Below are 20,290 nucleotides of genomic sequence, written 5' to 3' on the forward strand. Positions count from 1 at the left end.
TATAGGAGATATTCATGAATCACCTGGATGGGATCCTGTGCCCTGTGCTGTAGGATGACCCTGCTTGAGCAGCGAGGTTGGACCAGTTGACCCACTGCAGTCCCTTCCAACCTGACCCATTCTGTGATTCTGCGATTCGCAAAACAAAGCAAGACCGTAGGAGCGGGCCCTGCTATGAACCTGGGAGGGGAACAACAACGCAGCTACTGCAGCTTGCCGGGCGGACAGGCGCTTCCCTCACGCGTGCGCGCGGGGCCGCGGGCGGCCGAGGGGCGGCCGAGGGGCGGGACCGAGGCGGGACCGGGCCCGGGCCCGGGCTCGGGGGCGGGACGGGGCGGGACGGGGCGGGACGGGGCGGGACGGGGCGGGACGGGGCGGGACGGGGCGGGACGGGGCGGGACGGGGCGGGACGGGGCGGGGGAGGCGGGCGGGGCCGCGGCAGTCGGAGCGCGCTCGCCTTCCGCCTCAGAGCAGCGGCGCGGCCGCGGTGGGGCCTGTGCCGGGGCGGCTGTGGCACCGCCGTCGCTGCTGTTCGGCTGCGTAACTCTTCCCCCGGCCCCTCCCTTCCCTTCCCCCGCGGCCCGGCGGCAGCGATGGGTTCCCGGGCGTCAACTCTGCTGCGGGACGAGGAGATCGAGGAGATCAAGAAGGAAACGGGCTGTGAGTGCAGGGGCCTGAGTGCGGCGGGGCGGGGCGGGAAGCGCCGCGGGGTCGGCGGCCGGAGCGGGGCCGCTCGCAGTGCCTCGGGCCGGGGGGCCCTGCCCGGCGCGGCCGCGGCGTTCGTGCCGCCGGCGTGTTGACGGTACTTCAGCTGCCCTGCCCGGTGCCAGCCGCCCGCAGCCCCCGCGGCCGGACGCGTCTGGCAGGCCCGCGGAAAGCTGGGAAGCGCCTCTCGGTCCCCCCCACCGCTGCCGGTAGCGACAGCGAGATCCCAGTGGGATAGAAGGGAAGCAGTGCTCTTGGTATTGTATTCGGTCAGAGGTGACTCCTTGGGTTTTGAACAGTTGTCTGTGTCGATGTCTGGTGCTGGAGTTTCTCTCAGTTTTTAACCAAGAGAAACTGTCCTTGGATAGTAATTTTTTTCCCCAAGTGTTGTTTGTTTCATGGGCTAGTGCTAAAGTTGCCGTAAGGGCATTCAGAATGAATGCTGAGTGGCATTTAAACCATAGAGGAAGTAATGTAACCTGTGAGAGGTAACTAACTCTAACTAAAAAGAAGTGAAAAGTCCTGTACTAGTCAGCAGCTGGGAGAGCACTATGTAAGCTGGACTCTAATACTTAGATACTTTACCCTACAGTATTTGATCGAGTTGTGCTCCATAAACATAAAATGCCTTAGAGAAGGTGAAACTCCAGTGTTGTTGATTTGCCTGAGAGTTCTAGCAAATACTAAATGATAATAAATGGAGGATGCCCTCCTAACTAGCTGGGGAGCAGAGTTCATAACATCATAGGTATCACTTTGCTGTTTGTTTCCCCAGGAAACTTCTCAGGTCAACATGCTGTGCCCAGCTGACAGTTTTTTGGTTTTTTTTCTGAATATGCTTTCTGATCTGTTCTGGCTACTTGAAAATGCTTTCTTCAGTTTTCTTTCCAGTATATATGGTAATCTTATATTCTTAAGTGTTAGCTTATTTGTGTCAGGAAAATGAGTGGCTACAGAAGAGGAATGGAAGAACTAAGATGGCACTGGTGCTAGTGTAGTGGCAGGCTGAGTGAGTTAACATAGTTTCCATGATCCTTTTGCCATCCGTCATGTAAACCTTCTACAGGAAAGCTGTGATAAACAAGTAGGAATGTCAAAGTCTGCTTATCCAGCAGTAACTTTCTGTGGCTTTTTTCTTTTTAATCACAAAGTTCATGGAGTAAAGGTAACCTCCTCTCATTTTTAAAGATGCTTCAAAAACCAAACCCTAAGTCTGGAATATTTTTCCAGAAGGTTTTACATTTTTCCTTGTGCTGCTATGTGATTTATTCTCTGTGGTGTTTTATTCCTAAAAGTTTACTTATGTGATAATTAAATAAATAATATTAAGGTGGCTGTGTAGACATCCTAAAGCAATAAATCCACTTGACTCTGGTTAGCCTTTCAGTGTTTTTCTTGTATCATCAAAGGGTGATCAAAGCTGTGACTGGTGGCCTTCAGCTTGGTGACCTGAGGTCTGTTCATTTTCCCATGTTTTATCTAGTCAATTTTATAAGTAATACCACTTTGTTAATCAACCATTGCTAACCTCTGACTCATGCTTGCTTGGAAGTCATCACAGTGTGTCTCATTGACTTTATCAATTATTTTCGTCTTCTCCCCAGTCTGTAACTGCAGTTTAGGAATGTGATTTTTCTCTGCTTTTTATACTTCTCTACGTAGATGGAAAATTCCACCAAGCTGTTAGTACTGTTATACACTTCATATAGGTGAAAATATTTGTACAAGGTGGGGAGAAAACCCAAACACTGGTTATCTGGATCAAAGTTCACAGGCAGAATGTTAAAGTAGTGTGACTGAATAGACTGCTGTGGTCTGTTGGAAACGTGATGCTGATGGTCCTTTAGCTACTGAAGAGTTTGAGAAAGGGACTTTGTAGACATGAGAAAATCTGTCAGCATTACAATTCCATCTTGAACTGGTGATCTGATAAGTGCTCCCAAGGATTCGTTTTCAGCCTCTCTACTATGAAATGTGTTTTCTACAGTTCATCTGGTGTAGTTGTGAAGCACTGAGTAGAATACTTAACCAATTTGATTGAGTTCAACTGTGGAATTATAGAACTTCTGCTCAATTTCATGTAGCACAAAGGAAGTGCCTAATGATCCTGACATGAGTGAGAAACTATGTTAATATTCTTTAGCAGAACAGATGAAGAACATGTCTTTTAGGGCACTTGAAGCTATACAATGACACAATCTCTTGAATGAGCTATCCTTGCATTATTTTTTTTTTTTTTGTGGTAGTGAAAAGCACTTTGTAGTATAAGTTCAGGGACATCTGCAAAGGTCATGCATCAGGTTCTCAGCAGCAGATGCAAAGCCTGAAGTTGACAGTCCTAAATCTCACATGATGTTGCCTGGAAATTGTTTGCTTTGCATAGAAACATTTTGAAATTTGAGCATGAAAACACCTTGAAGTCATTGTAATTGGTTTGCTATTTCAGTAACAACTGTAAAAAAAACCCATGAGAGGCACAAGATTTGCTTGTCTGCATTCTGTTGCAAGCTCTTGGAAAGCCATTGGAATGTAACAGTAGTCAAACTATTTGGTTCACACCCTTTGTTTCCATGCTTTGGAGCCCTCTACCTAAGGATTAATAATAAACTAATGCTCATACCTAAATATAGGAGAAAAATTGTTTGCATGGTAGCAGATAATAATAGACTTTTCTGATGGATATTTATATATTTTTCTAAGTATAGAAAGATATTTATATGAGGTTATGCTGCTGTTGCAGACAAGAGTGTCTAATTGCTAAAAACTTTGCAGTGATTTAACACAAGTAAAATAGAGGGAGCAACTCCTAATTTAGAGGTCTTGACCGTTAATTTTTAGAAGAATCTTTTTGGGGTAGCAGTATAAATAAAATGGTGTTTCGGCTAGTTTTAAGCCTTAACCTTGGATTGTCAAGAAACAGTCATAAATTGTAAATCTTAATTCTCCTATGGTATTCAGGAGAATCTTTATATTTGCTTGCAAATGCACTGAAAAATGTCCAGTGACACAGCTTTTGTGAGGGATGAGAGCCAAAAGGAAATTACGACAGATCACAGTGGTGAACCTGAATCATCCTCCTTTTTCACAGAGCTATGATAATGCTTTTTGTCTAGTGTGACGTTAATGAAAATATCACTTCTCCTGTCAACAGCTACGTACTATTTCTCACATACGAGCTGTTACAGAGATGTTCCAAAAATGGAGATGCTGACATCAGTTTGGAAATGGTAGCTGAGTAGAATTCTCATCACCTTCTTTGTTTACAGGGAGGAGATCTAACTAATAGGAGATCTAACTCCAGCCTTCTTTTTTTCACCATCAGGTGTTGTTGTGTTATCTAAAACATTAAATCAGAAACGCAGAAATCTGAAGTCTTTAGAGTACTGGTACTTGTTTTGTTGTCTCTGTGTGCGTTGATTAACTTGAAAGTGAGCAAGCTACCCAGTTTTACTGTAGAGAAGTTTCCTTAGGTGAACTGAGCAAATTGCCCAATCCTATGCCAAGAATGAAAGTTGCTGAGGAGACAAGAAGGCTGGGAGGGAGTGGGGGAGTGAAAACCCAGTTGTTGGCAGGTCATGCTAAAGGAGAGAACTGTTGAACCTAAACAAATAGCCTTGAGAAAGAAAGAACAAACCTGAAAAAAGAAATTTTCCTCACTTGTCACAGATCAAACAGCTGCTGTGCAACCTCTTCCCAAATAAGTTTGAGCAAGTAAGAGAAGCATTGTGCATGTCCTGGTGAAGACTTTTTAAATTACTAAATCTGAAAATTACATTAAGTCCTAGTTTAACATTGTAGATAACAACACCTTTACTGAGTAAATATTAACATTCAATTCAGTCTTATTTTATGTATTTATTAACTTCTTCAGAAGAGACTGAAAAGCCAAGATCTCCTGTGGGGCCTTGTTGTGCTTTAACCTCAGCTGACAACTAAGTACCACACGGATGCTTGCTTACTCCCTGTCACGGTGTGGGGAGAAGCTGGGAGAGAGGGGAGGTAAAACCCATGTTTGAGATTAGAACAGTTTAATAATTGAAATAAACTAAATTATAATAACAATAAAAATGTTATTGATAACAGTGATAATTGTTTTCACTGTTAATCACAACTGATAATGGTTTCATTACTAATTGTAATGGAAAGGGGATAGACAGAGAAATAAAACCCCAGAAGGACAAGTGAGCAGTACAGCTGCTCACCCTCTGCTGACCAGTGCCCAGCCTGTCCCCAGACAGCAATTGGCCCCTCCTGGCCAATTCCCTCAGCATACATAGACACGATGTTCTGTGGTACAGACGATCCCTTTGGCCAGTTCAGCTGTTCTGGCTGTGCTCCCTCTCAGCTTTTTGTGCCCCTCCTCACAGGCAGAGCCTGGGAAGCTGAGAAGCCCTTGGCTTAGGGTAAGCACTACTTAGCAACAGCCAAAACAGCAGTGTGTTGTCATCGCTATTCTCCTATGAAATCCTGAAACCACATCACTGTACCAGTTACTAAGAAGAAAATGAACTCTGTCCCAGCTGAAACCAGGACAAGCGTTCTTCAGTGTTAAAGGAATTGCTATTCTATATGGGTTTATCCCTCTCACATCACAGACCAAAGATCTAGTTGTCTAATATCTTGGGTTGTCTACTACCTTGGTAATATTGACACAGTTATGCTGAACTTAATATTGCCTTTGTAATTTGTGTTTCAAACTGCAGATTTAAAGTCTGCAGTAGTTTCTGCTTGCTTTGTATCCCAACTCCTTCTCAAATTTCTTTAGAAATAGGCTTTGTAATTTTTAATTCCATGTCCTAGAAGCCTGGAAATTAATTTTGTGAGCACTTGGCTCCCAGGTTGGGTGCAGAGGGTTACAGTGAATGGGGTAACATCAGGCCGGTCACCAGTCACTAATAGGATTCTGCAGGGCTCCCTTTCAGGGCTGGTTCTCTTAAAATCTTTGTAAACAACTCAGAAGCAGGACTCCAAGGCATTCTAAGTAAGTTTGCCAATGGCACTAAATTGGGAGGAGCCGTTGACTCCCTCGAAGGCAGAGAGATCTTAACAGAGGGCTGGGCACCAAAGTAATGCTGGTTTAATGCAGGATGTAAAAAATACTATTAAATTTAATAATAAATCTATCTTTGGCTCCAAGTTGTGGAACAAAGGCCTCCTCACCTCTGCTTTCTGGTGGCCAGTGTTAGGACTGAGGGAAAAGCATGAAGCTGTGACAGGGGAGGTTTAGGTGGGATATTAGGACAAGGTTCTTCACCCAGCGAGTGAATGGGCACTGGAACAGACACCCCAGGGAAGGGGTCACGGCACCAGCCTGACACAGTTCACAGAATGTTTGGACAATGCTCAGGCACATGGTGTGATTCTTGGGGATTCTTGAGTGCTGTGCAGGGCCAGGAGCTAGGCTCCAATGATTCTTCTGGGTCCCTTCCAAGTCAAGTTATTCTCTTATTTTATGAACCCCGAAATGTTCAGATTTCAGCAATCCTGTAAAGGAAGAAAAGTAAAGTAAAAATTAAAGCCTCTCTGACCACTTTCCAGATGTGGAGAAACTGAGTTCACTTTCCATCTTTAGCTGGAAAAGAGGCAATGGGAGTACAGATAAGCAAAAGAGAAGGAAAGATACTATAGCAGAGGTCTTTAGTGTCATAAGTGATATAGGAGTCATCAGTGTAAGCTGTGTCCAGACTATTTCTAGCCATTAAGGTATTAAAGGAAATAAAGTGGAACAAATATTTTTTCTTTTTAATTGATATTTATTGACCCAGACAACCAAAAACTGTTAAAGATCAAAACCAAAAATGGGTAGAAGACAGAGTTAGATAGATTTTTTGAAGAATGAGCTAATGTGTAGATTCCTGAATATTAAGCTGTGATTTATAGTTCACAAAGTCCCTAAATGCTCATTGTTATGTGCTTTCAATGTAACTGGTTCTGTGTGAACTCTTTTTGAACAAAGCTTCTGGCAACAGCGCAGCTCAGTGTAATGAGGTCTGCTCCTATGAGGAATCATTGACCTGCTGATTTGGCATCTTCTTTCTTTTTTTCTTCAGTCTCCCACAGTCAAATCACCCGCCTGTACAGTCGCTTCACCAGCCTGGACAAAGGAGAAAATGGCACTCTTAGGTGGGTAACCCAGCTGTACTTGCATTGGCATATCTGTATTGGTGGCTTGCTGTTGCAGGATGTCTGCATGTTTTTCTCATTGGTAAATCACTGAGGCTGTTGTAAGAAGTTTTTCATACCTACTGTCTACATGAAAGCTTTAACTGTTGAACTGAAGTGCTCTAAGTACCAATTATCTTTACTGTAGTGTTGAAGGTTTGTAGTAGTTAATAAAAGAAAGAGATTTGGTATTCAAAGTCTTATAAAAATGTTCCAAATGGTGAAACAACACATTTACATTGTTATTTCTTACCTTTCTTTATATGTTGCTTCTACTATTTATTACAAGAATGGTTCTGCTGTGTCATCTTTATCCTGGATTCCATAAGAAGAAAGACCTGTATTTACTTGTTTCTGATATCCAGTGTCTTTAAACACTCCTTGGATCTGCACTCCATGTGCTATACTTAACTTTGCACTTCTTGTTGAACACTCGTGTCTATTAGTATGCACAAAAATAGAAAAGAACTGGAACCAAGTCACTGTGACTAAACAAACATTCTATTCTTTAAAATGGTAGTGCAGGACATCCTAAGATCTTTAGTGTTTGTTTCATATCTACAATTCAAAAGCTACAGAAGTAATCTGGTTTCTTACAGCTTAGTCAATTAAGTAAAGATGAGTGTTTAACTTGATATGCAAAATATTTTTCATTTTGATGGACCAGATCTGCTGGAAAGAGTTTCTCAACAAAAAAGTAAACTCTGGTGAGATGACGGCCTGTTAAAATATATCTCTGCCTGCTGTCATTCTGTAGCCTTGCCTACTCTCATGGATTTTGTTTCACCATATAGCCACAGTGCACAGCAAAGCTGGAGAAGAATGCAAGAGAGACTAGGAAGGGGAAAGGGACATTGTTGTAGCACATAGAGTGATCTGGCTCTCACGGAGTTAATTTCTTTCATAGCAGCTCTATCCCAGTCAAATTCAGTGATTCAGCCATCACCTTAGGTTTTGTTATGTAATCTTATAAAATGTGACTGTAGGATGCACTATAAACCCAGAAAAGCTGTAGGCCTACCTGTAAACCAATGTGACTGTAACACTGGAATCACCTCTTAAAAGATCCAAGTGGCAAGTTGTAAGATATATGGTCTTTGGCAGTACTTTGGGCTTACTGCAGTTTCCTTTCCTGAGGGAAATGCGCAGTTCCTTCTGGTGCCACAAATTGCTGACTCGCACCATTTAAGTAAATGGATGTGGAATTGTATGGTAAACAGGACTACAGAGTGATTATTTTGGGTTAAAAATACTTCCCCTCCCCTTTTGCCTTGTGTAGGTTTTGAAGCTGATAGACTCCAGTGATTTGGACTGTGGCTGTACTGTAAATTTCTAGACCTGCATAGCTGAAGGGATGACTAAATGGATTGTGTGTGTCAAAAACTGGCTCAGGATGGGATATGCAGGGACTTCCAAAAGCCCACTCTGACTTTAAAACCAATGCATTATGTAAATTGTAGCATTGACGATTCTGATTTAGATATCAACTGATGAGATTGTGGATAAGATTAATGTTTAAAATTATTTGAAAGAGATCATTAACAGCATTTTCAAACTTTATATGTGAGTTTAATAATAATTGATGAGTAAAGGTGGTGGCTACTGGATTAGCCTAGCACAATTTGAACCTAGGATGTGTTTTTTCTCAACTCTTCCATGTTCTCCTCCAACACTAAATTCACTTACTGAATCCATAAGGTTTGTATAAACGTCAAAGTGATTGTACTCCATTTATGTAAGAGGAGTAATTGATTAAATATGCTATGAATGTCTGTTGCACAATGCTCAGTTTCACAGTATTATGCATCAGGAGGAGGTAGACTTCCATTGTTGATAATCATGTGGTACTTAGGAAAGGAAGTGGAGGTTGTTTGGAAAATCCCAGCAACTGTTCGTATTAGGATCCCTTAGCTTGCAGTCTGGGCCCCTAAGCACACCCCACTCTCAAACATGTCTGACTTAACAGTGGCATTCAAATTTTTAAACTTGTTCTGGTACCCACGAAATACAGACACTATTAATTTTAAGTAATAGAAAACTACTTCCTGAAAAGTGAAGATTGAGGAGAGATCAAGAACTACAGCTTGGAAGGTCATAGATGTTGGTTTCTGAGATACAAGTTAGACAAGTAAGAAGAAGTTATCACTTGCTTATTACCACCAAACAATTTAGAGGGTATTCCCTCTAAACTCACAGGGTTGTTTCCTGTGAGCAAGATTTATTGTTTCCGTAAGGATGACTTACATCTTTGACTTACATGACATCAAACATGACAAAATCACTCATGTGACCATGATTGGGAAATGTTAAGCTGTTCTTTATGGCATGAAATAAATCTTTAAATGTGTACCACCCTTCTGAAGAAGGGCAAAGTAAAGAGCACTTTGTACAGAAGATCTGGTAGATGATAATTAATCCTGGTAGTTCTGGAACTATAATCAAAAGCAGAAATCTTTCATAGCCAGATGTTTCTATCCAATGTACCTATGTGCCATTTCAAGGCACTTCATTTTTAAAGAGTTACATAAATGAAATATCAGATGGTTATTGATAAAGACAAAACTTGGTCTTCAAAAAGTTTTCGGCTTTTGCTTCCTTTTTTTCCTCTCACATATTTATTCTCTGAGTGACTACAGCCGTTTTTACCTGTAAAGGTAAAAATGTCAGGTTTACCTTCACCTTCCTTTGAAAGTGTAGAAAAATTTTATATATTTACCTTAGCTTCACTTTTTCTAAACAAAATGAGTAAGTTCCCTCAGACTTCCACCATCTGAATAAAACCGTGTTGGAAAAGACAGGACAAAACTGGTTTTGAAAATTCTTTTGTCACCTTTGATTTCAATATTGTGACATGCTGAGTTGCCAGAACAAAAGATTGATACCCTTGTTGTCCATAGCTACATCTAAATTGTGAAATCTGGAGTATACTTGTTCTGTCTACATCTTAGCTATAGCTCAGGATGAAAACAGTGTGTGTGTTTCCTTACATGCTGATTTCCAGTGTGAGGAAATAGTATAGCATGAACAGGATAAGCATGTCATTGCTCAGTGAGTCTCCTGTTGGGCTGGTACTGTAGTGTATACCACACAAGAATACCTTTGTTCCAAAGTTTATCTGCTAGTAAGTAGCTGCAGACAGACATGTAGAGAGCTGTAGAAGGAGGTTCTTATCTAAACTGCTGTCTTTGCATGTAACTTTTGTATGGGACCTCCCACTTAAAAGCAGTTTCTTGGGCACTGGAGAAAAGACAGGATAAGCACATAAAAAGTAGTTTTTACTGTACAGGATAAGCACATAAGTAGTTTTTACTGTACAGTAATTGGTATAGCTTGGCAAGCATGGAAGAAGGAAGGAAGGGGAAATGTTCGGAAGCTGGTAGCTACAGAGAATCGACACACTGAGGTGTTCATGCATGTCTCATATTTATGAAAGCTGTTCACACGTGTTGCTGGAGAACTTCAAAAAGCCTCTGATCCTGAGAAAAGGGTAACATGAGCCAGCCAGCCCATCTGTCAGTCTTTGTCAGCTGATTGAACCATCTGGGTCTGGAAATATGTCAGGCTTATTCTTATTAGCTCACAGGGATACTGCAAGATTGCAAAATGTAAAAGCTAGCTCTCTGAATCTGGAATTCTTTACTTTTTCTCAAGAAAATGCAAAGCATTTTTAGCTTTATCTAAAATAGAAAAGACAGGAAGGATATGGGTTTGGATTGGAAAAGACAGGGTACAAGAATAGTCTATACTTGCATCTTCAACCACACTTTATGCATGCTGCCTTTTTTCTTTCCTCCCTTATTGCTCATCTAATTATCACCTTTATGCGTACTTCTTGGCCTTATGTTTATGAACCAATTAAGGCTGTCATAGTTAACCAACTTTTAACATTTGTGTAGAGCATATGCAAGGATGGACTTAGATGAGATGGATGACACAATCCTGAAAGGGGGAGGGGATATTGGTATTCTTTCCCCATAACTTCTCCAGGCTTCCAGAACCTCATTGTCAGCTGTGGTGTTCTTAGATTTTTTGAAGTTTTTGAACTGTCTCAAGTTGTGAATTCAAGAGAAAGCCAATTGGAGAGGAGGAAGGTGGGGAGTTTTTTATGGGGATACATTAGTCCACCAAAAGGTTAGAAGAACGACAAAGCTGATGTTAGCAAGGGAAGGGAGCAATGGAACCTCTTCAGTAGTAACCTCTTAAATCTTTTTGACCAACTTGCATGATACACCTTACTGCTTTTAATTATTTCCCTTCTTCAAGTAATTTCTTGTTACCTGTATCCTCTGGGCATCTTTCCTTTCCTCTACCACTTCTGATGCACATGTATGTGGGTTTTTTCCTTTCCATTATTTTACTTTTCCTCAGCTCTAGATACTCCTCCTCATCCCTGGTGAGGGAACAGTATTTTGCTGCCATCTAGAAGTAGCAGAAGAATAAAAAACCAGAAATGGAAGGAAAAAAAGGGTCTTTTAGGCTTCTTGCAGCCTTTGGGATAAGGCAGAACCACCTTTACAGTGGGTATCTGTGCCTTGGAGGGAATACTCATGCATAGGAATATTTGTCTTGCTTAGAATCTAGGAATTCTTTGCTGCAAATTACATCTAATTGTGAATACACTGGCATATGTATTAAATGCTTGGCCAGCATAATGTTCACATGCAGGTAAAGGTTGCTTTGTCTGTTTCATTTAAGCAAAGATTTCATAAGAGCCAGGTTCATAGAAAGATACCTTAGAAGAGCCTTATTGCACGTGAGCACATAAAAAGTAGAGGGTATTAAATTTCGTGTAAGCCCAGCTTCAGCCAGGTGAAGTTGGTCCATAATGACTGCAGGAAAGCTTAGCTTTATAAAGTAGAGAATAACTTACCTCACATTCATTTGCTTTTATGGCTGCTGCAGCTATTTCAGTTACAACACTCAATCAGTAATGTGCTCTTAATAAGCAGAAGTGCTCTACTGCAATCCTTATAATGACAGGACAAATAGATTTGAAACCAGTTAGTTATTTGTGGTTAATTGTTAATCCCCTGTTAGAAAACAATCACTGGAGGCTGAAATGCCAAGTGTCTACTGAGGCTGAATACTAAAAAGTTGTGATATGCAGGTAAAAAATTCTGAAGCGTTAGGATTTTGCTCTACATGGAAGAGAGGGCAGCTGCTGCTTTTAGGTTATAAAGTTGGCATTGGCACCAAAGTTCTGCTGTTAAAATATTGTTATTAGGACATAGGCTTTCCACATCACTGCATCTCCTGCTTAAATCACTAATGCATACTTTGCCCTTCAGCAATAGCTTGAAATGCAGCGGTCCTGAAGGGTCTGGTAACAAGTTAATCATGCTAAACAGATGTTAACTTTACCTATTAAAATAACACAAACCTGGTCGGAGCAGAAGTTTGCTGGGATAACTTAAAAATATGGTCAGGTTGCTCTGTCAGAAGGTCAGACAGTTTAACCATGTTGTAACAGATGCACTGTAATTAGGAGTCTGTGCTGTGGTGGTGACTAGGTGCAAAAAGTGCTTTACAATATATTTAAAACTGGAACATCTTTCTTTTCTGCCTTTCCCAATCTAGACTAGTGATAAAGTCAGCCAATTTCTTTTTTATCCTGTCTTTAATGGCACAGCCTTATAAAGGCTTTTCTAGATAAATAATCTCAAAATTTGTTTCTGTTTACTTTCATAAGCCAGTTTTTTGGTTTAGCAATGTCATAGGTCAGACCTTGTTGCCAGTTTAGTTAGTGAGCATAGTTTTGAAAAGTAGGAAACATTCAGTAACTAAGTTTGAGACTTTGACCCCAGCTTCAAAACCAGCAGGACTGCATTTGACTCAAAGGGAACTGCCAGTATTTCTGGAGATGGGTCAGGAAATACCAAGTTATGTATCCAGACAGAATAGGGTGGGGAATTTTTACAGCTTAACCCCCTTGCTGTTTGCAATTTAAAATTTAGATGATTATGAAGTACTTCTTGTACTGTTAAGTTGCTGTGTTCTGTTGTATGAAAAACAAACCAACCAAACCTACTCACTAAGGCATATCTGGTGTGTCTGCCGTGGTCACACCGAGATTACCCACTTTCCTGTCACTGACAGTCTGTTAGGTTGAAAGAAAAGAGAAAATACTAGTGCAAGCCTAATAGGAGAATGAAGCCTGTGTTCATGTCATACTGTTCTAAAATCTGTACACAGTACAACTCATAATGTTTTTCAGATCAGAAGAATAACAATATAAGCATAGCTGTGTTTATACTGTGCTGTGTACATATGATCATGACCAGAAAAGAGAATGGCTGGCAAGAGCAGTGAGTTTTGCCTGTACTGGTGAAATTATATCTGGTGTACTGGTGCCTGTAAAAGTGTAAATTTGCCAGTTTAAGATAGGAGTACTGCTTGGGTGAAGCTAAAATAATCTGAAATTTGGCATTTATTACAAGCTATGGGTTTGTTGCATAAACAAACAAACAAATCTATTAGAACATGCTAATGACTTATAGTATGCATGGAGAAGTATGGTATTCTTCCAGAATCTGAAATAAGGCAGTCTGGAAAAGTCATGACAATTCATATGATTAAGTACCAAAATAATTATTAAAAAACCCTAATCAATGTTTTCATCTTGGAGCCATAATTTCTTTCAAAATAACTTCAGAAGCTCTCCTTTTCTTACACTGCAAACTAGTTGGCATCATTACAGTAAGGTTCCTAGCACAAATGATGTTAATGTCTGAGAAGTGTTGTTAACAAGACAAATGAGCACTGCTAGTTTGTAATGCAGTATAAGTTTGGCATTGTGTTTTGCTTTATTTTGTGCCATTAGTCATAAAGAAAACATGATTTAAAAAGTTGCATTTTCAAAATCACCAAACATCTTGCTGCAGAAATAGAATTCCATGGATGTTTTACTGTGAACTCTTTTCAAGCATCTTCTTCTCTGACTTCAACTTTATGCTGACTTGTGTTCTTGCTTTACTTAGCCGTGAAGACTTCCAGCGGATTCCAGAGCTTGCCATCAATCCACTTGGAGACAGAATTATCAACGCCTTCTTTCCAGAAGGGTGAGTTTCAACAAACTGAATTTGTGAGCAGGCACAACATTTGTAGTTTGTCAGAAGTTTTCATAGGACTGAAATGCTGATAATTGAAGCACAGAATTTTAATTTACTAGTAACTAACCACTTCAAACTTGCCCTGCAGTGTGTGGGTACATAGTTTCCTCAGCATATTTTAATTCTCTAATGAGAAATACTTTATGATTTTACAAGGTTTTTTAGTGCTTTATTTATTGACAAACTCAGGTTTCTGTCACAGTTTTCCACTCTTCTTCCTAAACTACTGAGTACTTTTGAAGAAATCACAGGCCTCGTATGGACTTTGGTTCTTAAAGCAAACTCATATCAACACGATTCTGTGTAAAGGAACATTACAATTAACTAATTTGGTCTTACTGAATCTGATATACTAAGTGTACCACTGTTATTAGATGGGCTTTTTTGGTTGGTTGATTTTAGGTTTTTATTATATTTAAGTCATAGATTATGACACTTCTAACACAAATCCAAAGAGATGATCAAATTTTCAGTATTGTCTCTCTTCATTATACCTCTCTGGTTTGTTCTATGGAATCTGCTTCTGCTCTTGCAGTTGTCATTACTGATTGATGGAGATCAAATTGTCTGATCAAGCCATAATATCAGCTAAAACCAGGCAGGGCTTACTGAGTAGAAAGCAGGCATCCTGGGCACAAAAACTAGAGAAGAGAACTGTGTCAGAGAGCAGTGAGCAATGACAGCCCCACAGGCAGGAGCCAAGGTGACAGCAAAGCTGGAAGGGCTGATGTGCTTGCTGAAGAAGGTTCCTCACCTGAACACAAAAAGCAGAGCACGTCAGTGGCTGTTGTCAGGTCAACCAACAGTCCAGTGCTTGACAGTGCTGAAACTAGCATCAAGTCAGTCCAGGGAATCAGGGTCCAGATCAGCAAGAAAGATCGCTACATTTGGGCACAGCAGCAGCGTAGCTCAGGTATGGGTCAAGGGTGAGGGCATCAGCTTAAGCAGACTTTGCAGGTCAGGAAAGAGGAGCCCTCCATAAGACTTCTCACAGCTTCTTTTTTTTACACATCATACTTACAACAGCACAATCCCAGCTTGCAACAGCATAGGCAGCCAAACCCTGGGGAGGTGGGAACGGAGGAGTTCACATGGTCTTGATACTTCAGATATTAACAGTTTTCTTTACTGAAATGAAGAGCCTGTATAAAGTATGACAAAAACTGACCTGCTGAAATGCTTACACAGAGAGGACCAGGTGAATTTCCGTGGGTTCATGAGGACACTAGCCCACTTCCGACCCATAGAAGATAATGAAAAGAGCAAAGACCAGAATGGACCAGAACCACTGAACAGCAGAAGTAACAAGCTCCACTGTAAGAAAAGTGAACCTTCATATAGAATCAATTATTTTTCTGTCTTCTTTTTGGTTGGGTTGGGGTTGTTTTTCCTCCATAGGAATGAAGGAAAGGGGCTTGGGATCTTCTGCACAGTTATTTCCTGCAGAATGATCTCTTCTAATGCCTGTTTTTGGTTTTTTGTTGTTTTTTTTTTATTTACTTGGAAGTTTATCTGTTCAGAATGTCAACAATTGAGCCATTGTTATATTAGAATTTGGTGGAATTGGTTGACTCTTGAGTATGCAAAATGTCTCATAACAGAAGTGTTTCAAAATGGTTTGTATTCAAAATTATTTCAGTTTCAGAAGCCACATCCCATACATGAATGAGCTTTTCTGCTTATTTCTCCAGTTCTTCCATATAATATAGTGTTTTTCCCCACCTTCAGCTAAGTACTTTCTTAAATATTTGGCTGTCTGCCTACAGTATATGAGCAGAATGCTCTTTCTTGCTAATCAAAGTTAGCAGCAGTCCTCAGAGTCCTTAAAATTTCTGTCATATCTCATCCAGAATTATAGTCGAAGAGAATGAATGGTAGTGTAAAAATGGTTGGCTCTGAAATGAAAGGATTGTATGTATCTTAGTGATGATTATTCTTCCATGACTTGGGGTTTTGAGGAAATATCCTGCAATGTTTGTGAACATAAAATTTTTTCACTATTGGCAATAACGCTGTTCCTGTATGTGGTAATAAGACTTTATGGAACTGAGCATGAGTTTTATGGTGAATTAAATTTCTAAGCTAAGTCTCTTAAAATAATTTACAAGTATTTAGTTTTGTTGTTTTTCTTTTAGATAAATCTATTGTTGTGAAGAAAGATAATGGCACTTGAATTCAGCTTGCTTTCTTTCTTCCCTGTAGTTGCTTTTCGATTATACGATCTAGATAAAGATGACAAGATTTCCAGGGATGAGCTTCTCCAGGTAAATAGCACAGGGCTGCTTTGAATCACTCAATCATGATGTTCTCTGTGACTTCATACCCACTTAGAAGAGGGGAGTTTTCTCAGAAGAACTACTGGAGTAATGTGGTGTCTTTGCTTACCTCTGTCTTAAAGCTTTATATGGTACAGGGCTTTATTCTTATTTGGTAGGCTGGGCAGATCCTGTTGGAAGTGACACCTAAATATTCAACAAATACACTAAGCCCCTTAAGAACTACCTTCCACAACTTTCAAAGGTGCTTCTAAAAGGATTTCAAAAGTACAGTCACTGAGGTGGATTAGGTTGTTTGCCTGATCCTCTGTGCATCCTCTCTAAAGAATAAAACTTCTTGAAAATGCAGCAAAGGTAGTCAAAGTTCATCAGTGCTGCATATGTATGAAACCAGGCTTGTGCTAGGAGTAATTACATGCTGCTAATCCTGGGAAGTACACATGGCAATTTGTGGTTCCTGATGTAAGAAAAAGGTTTGCATTTCACTGGAACTGCCCTCTTCTATCTGCTCAGAAAATGCTTTACTGAATGTGGAGGGTAACAGCAGTTGTCGCTGGACCATGTACTTTCAAGATTCCTGTAGGCAAATTTCTCAAACAGCAGATATTCAATCAGATGCTGGTATATTTTCTAGGGGGAAAAGTAGAAGCATTGGACAAAATTACTCATTCCTAGTTCCAAAAGTTTTCTCTTGCTTCTGCCTTTTCCTGCTGCCTAGTGAAAAAGCAGGATCCTTTGTCAATGGTGGCTGCAAAAGATAGCTGTATTTCCTGAAAGACTTAATGTACAAAGGACAGCAGAAGTCTGGCTAGAAATTAATTCAGTGAAAATCTTGTGTGGTGTTATTTTGACAGTACACACAAAAAGAAAGCACTAAGAATACTTGTGTTCCTGTGTCAGTGATGGTTATTTTGTATGCTACAGGTATTACGGATGATGGTTGGTGTAAATATTTCTGATGAACAGCTGGGCAGCATTGCTGACAGGACAATCCAGGAAGCTGATCAAGATGGAGATAGTGCCATCTCCTTTGCAGAATTTGTGAAGGTTTGTAAACTGTTTTTAATGACTAAGGGAAACTGCTCAGTAATGAGCAAGTCATTCAGACAAATGCAAATGGCAGCAGAGAGGAAGGCATTGAAATAGTTGTGCCTGCATTTTGGCAAAGCCTTCTGCTAGCTTTCTCATCTCTTTATTAGTCCTATGTTTTGGGGTTTTTTTAATACTGTCAGGGTGCTAATAATTACTCCACATATTTCTTTATACTCTTACATAAAGCTACAGTCCTGAATATACTGAAGAATTTTCACTTTTTGTTGTGCACCTGCTTCTTTCTACACAAGTAGCCTGACTAGCACAGTTAGGACGGATGAATTCTTCTGCTGTAACAGCACTGATCAGCTTTCACTTGTAGATTTCATCTGTTAGCAACACAATACTGGTATTCAGGTTTCTAGCTCTGGTACTTGTGAATTACATGTTTTGGAAGTCTAAAATAGGTAATAGTAGGGAGCCATTAGTTACTGGAGACAGTTGTCCTGTAGCAGAACAATTTCAGCTAGCTAATGGGATGCTATCGACAAGATGCTATTGACTAAACTTACCTTGGAGATGACAAAAAGATGGAAGAAAAGTTGCAATATGGGAAATTGTGGTTTGGGTTAAGGAAAACTTTTTACTAAGAGGATGGTCATAACTTCTGAAAGATGTAGAAATTCCTTCCTTGAAGATATTTAAAGCTAAACCAGGACAAGGCCCTGAGCAACCTGATTTAGCAGGTCCTGCTTTAAGTAGGAATTTAGGGATTGAACTAAAAGACTTCCAGAGGTCTCTTCAAACATAAATTACTCTCATTTTGGAGCACTGAAGTCTACTGCCTGAAACAGCCTGGAGCAGATGCCTCTGTGTTAATAGCAATTTAGTGAATGAATACGCCACCTCAGTTTTACAAAGATCTACATTAGTGGTGCTCTGGTCTGGAGTTTTGCTCTTCAGTGATTGCTCACGTCCCTTTCTCTACTCCACTGTCCCTTGTGTTTCCTGGCGGGGCATTACCACACAGTCTAGTTTTGGAAATCCAGGCCTTTCTGTGCTGTTGGCAGACTGAAACCACATTAGTTACATTTTGATCAACAGCCTTCTTGTGGCTTTGATGGCTAAAATTTTTTCCCTTGGACAGACCTTAGCCCACAGTGAGAAACAGCAGTCTCTATCTAGATGGACTGGCATGCTGAATTGAAGACATCCCATATTCCTGCCCATTTCCTCAATTCTAGAATAAGAAACCTTCTAGGAGATATGTACAATAACTTAAGTAGCTGTTTGTCAATTTTATTGCAGGTTTTGGAGAAGGTGGATGTAGAGCAGAAAATGAGCATTCGATTCCTTCACTGATGGATGGAGAGCCTATTCCTTTCTACTACAACTATGTAATGAATAGAACTTCATTTTCTCCTTAGCACCATACCCCAGAGCATTGCTACTGGTGCATATACAGTACATCTCCAACCCCTCCCTGATTTGTTCTACCAATGTGAACATTCCCTGTGCAACTGGAACAAAGGGAAGTGGCTGCCATGCAACTTGGAAAAGGAGCTTTTTTCAATGTTGTCCATCCTGGGGTTTTTGCCCTTTCTCTTGTCTCCTTCTGCACTACTGTTTCAGTAAAAATGTCTCTCCTTTTACACTACTGTTTAATCTACAAACTGATTCTTCTGAGCTCTGAATCTGAGAATGGAAAAACGGGAACATGCCACAGAAGTGCCCTCTGAAACATTTCGGAGACAAGCATCTACTCCAATACTAGGTGCATTGATAATACTCACTTTTGCCACATTACAGCTGCCTTTTTTAAAAAAATATTGTTGCCCCTTTCCTATTTGGCTCTTACATGCAGATTTGTTTCTCCATTGCTTCTAAATCTGCCTTTTACTTGAGAACTTCTCAATTTCTGTGGCTTGATTGTACAACTGGAACAAGTGCATGATGATAGCTAAGAGTACTTTAAAGTTCTGTGAGTAGATTTTGTTCTTTGTGGAATGAATTCACAGGGACAATAGTAGAATCTATGGTGGGGAAAGGCTGTGGTGTTCTCAAAAGGAATAGGAAATCTGCACTATGTCACTTGAATTGTTCTAGTAGCAGAGGCAGAAACTTGTTTCTTTCCTTTGCATAGCCTGCAGGCTTGACAGCCAGTAGACCATGAAGTGTCTTCTCCAGATTGTTTTCATCTAGGATCATCCAAAACCACCTCATCCAGGGTGATTTTGCTTCTGAAACTGTCAAGTTGTTTACCAATGTACAAAATGCAAGAAAACCAGTCATGCCAAAATCTGGATTTGTAGTTCTGTAACTGCCACATGGTCATAGTGTCATGAAACGTGAAATCATGAAACTGATTTCATAGGGTTTTTCCCCCAATTAGCGTGCCCTACATAATGAATAATTATTTATTTTCCAGTATAAAAGTCCTGGTCTGTTATATTTGTGTTGAGGATGGTAGCTGTATTTAAGAAAGCTCTGGCATAAGAATACAATTTGGGAAAGATCATATTATCCCAGATACTTTAGAATTTATTTCTGTACAAATCTCTTTGCAATTGTAAGATGATTAATACTATTAATGTAATGCTGATCATTTCAAGACATCAGAATCCTTGAAGGTTCATTAGTAACAATTTTCTGTGTCTAGATTGACAAATGATCTCATGTAGTTCTGCTGGAGCATTTTACAATCTGGAAGATCCTTCCAATAAAACCAAAAAAACCCTGGGAGCTTCTTTATTGAAGAATCGGTGTTATAACTGCTTCTCTGTCATGTGTTAATGTTTCTATAAATACTTACCAGTCTCAAAACCACTGTCAAAAGTGCATTTCCTTTTTTCTCAGTTCCTTTAATCATCACTTTTGTTGAAGGATAACATGCAAGTCTCTGAAGGATTTTTGATTTGTTTTAAATAAAGGAATTAAAAAATAAAATGTTGCACTTTATAGTTTTGCAGAGTGCAGTGCAGTTCCAGAAAGAAATGTAAATTAAAA

General features: G+C 40.2%; 1 protein-coding gene across 1 annotated transcript; it reads left to right on the top strand.

Annotated features, from left to right (window-relative positions):
* Window positions 1–418: 418 nt before the first annotated feature.
* On the top strand, window positions 419–20,230 carry CHP1 (calcineurin like EF-hand protein 1). The gene is made up of 7 exons (XM_063398537.1): window positions 419–660; window positions 6,756–6,828; window positions 13,845–13,925; window positions 15,165–15,292; window positions 16,179–16,240; window positions 17,177–17,299; window positions 18,593–20,230. Exons 1-7 carry the CDS (start codon window positions 594–596, stop codon window positions 18,644–18,646), a joined length of 588 nt encoding a protein of 195 aa, XP_063254607.1. The 5' UTR covers window positions 419–593; the 3' UTR covers window positions 18,647–20,230.
* Window positions 20,231–20,290: the final 60 nt, after the last annotated feature.

The sequence above is a fragment of the Prinia subflava genome, chromosome 5 (genome assembly GCF_021018805.1).
Source record: "Prinia subflava isolate CZ2003 ecotype Zambia chromosome 5, Cam_Psub_1.2, whole genome shotgun sequence".
Lineage (NCBI taxonomy): Eukaryota > Metazoa > Chordata > Aves > Passeriformes > Cisticolidae > Prinia > Prinia subflava.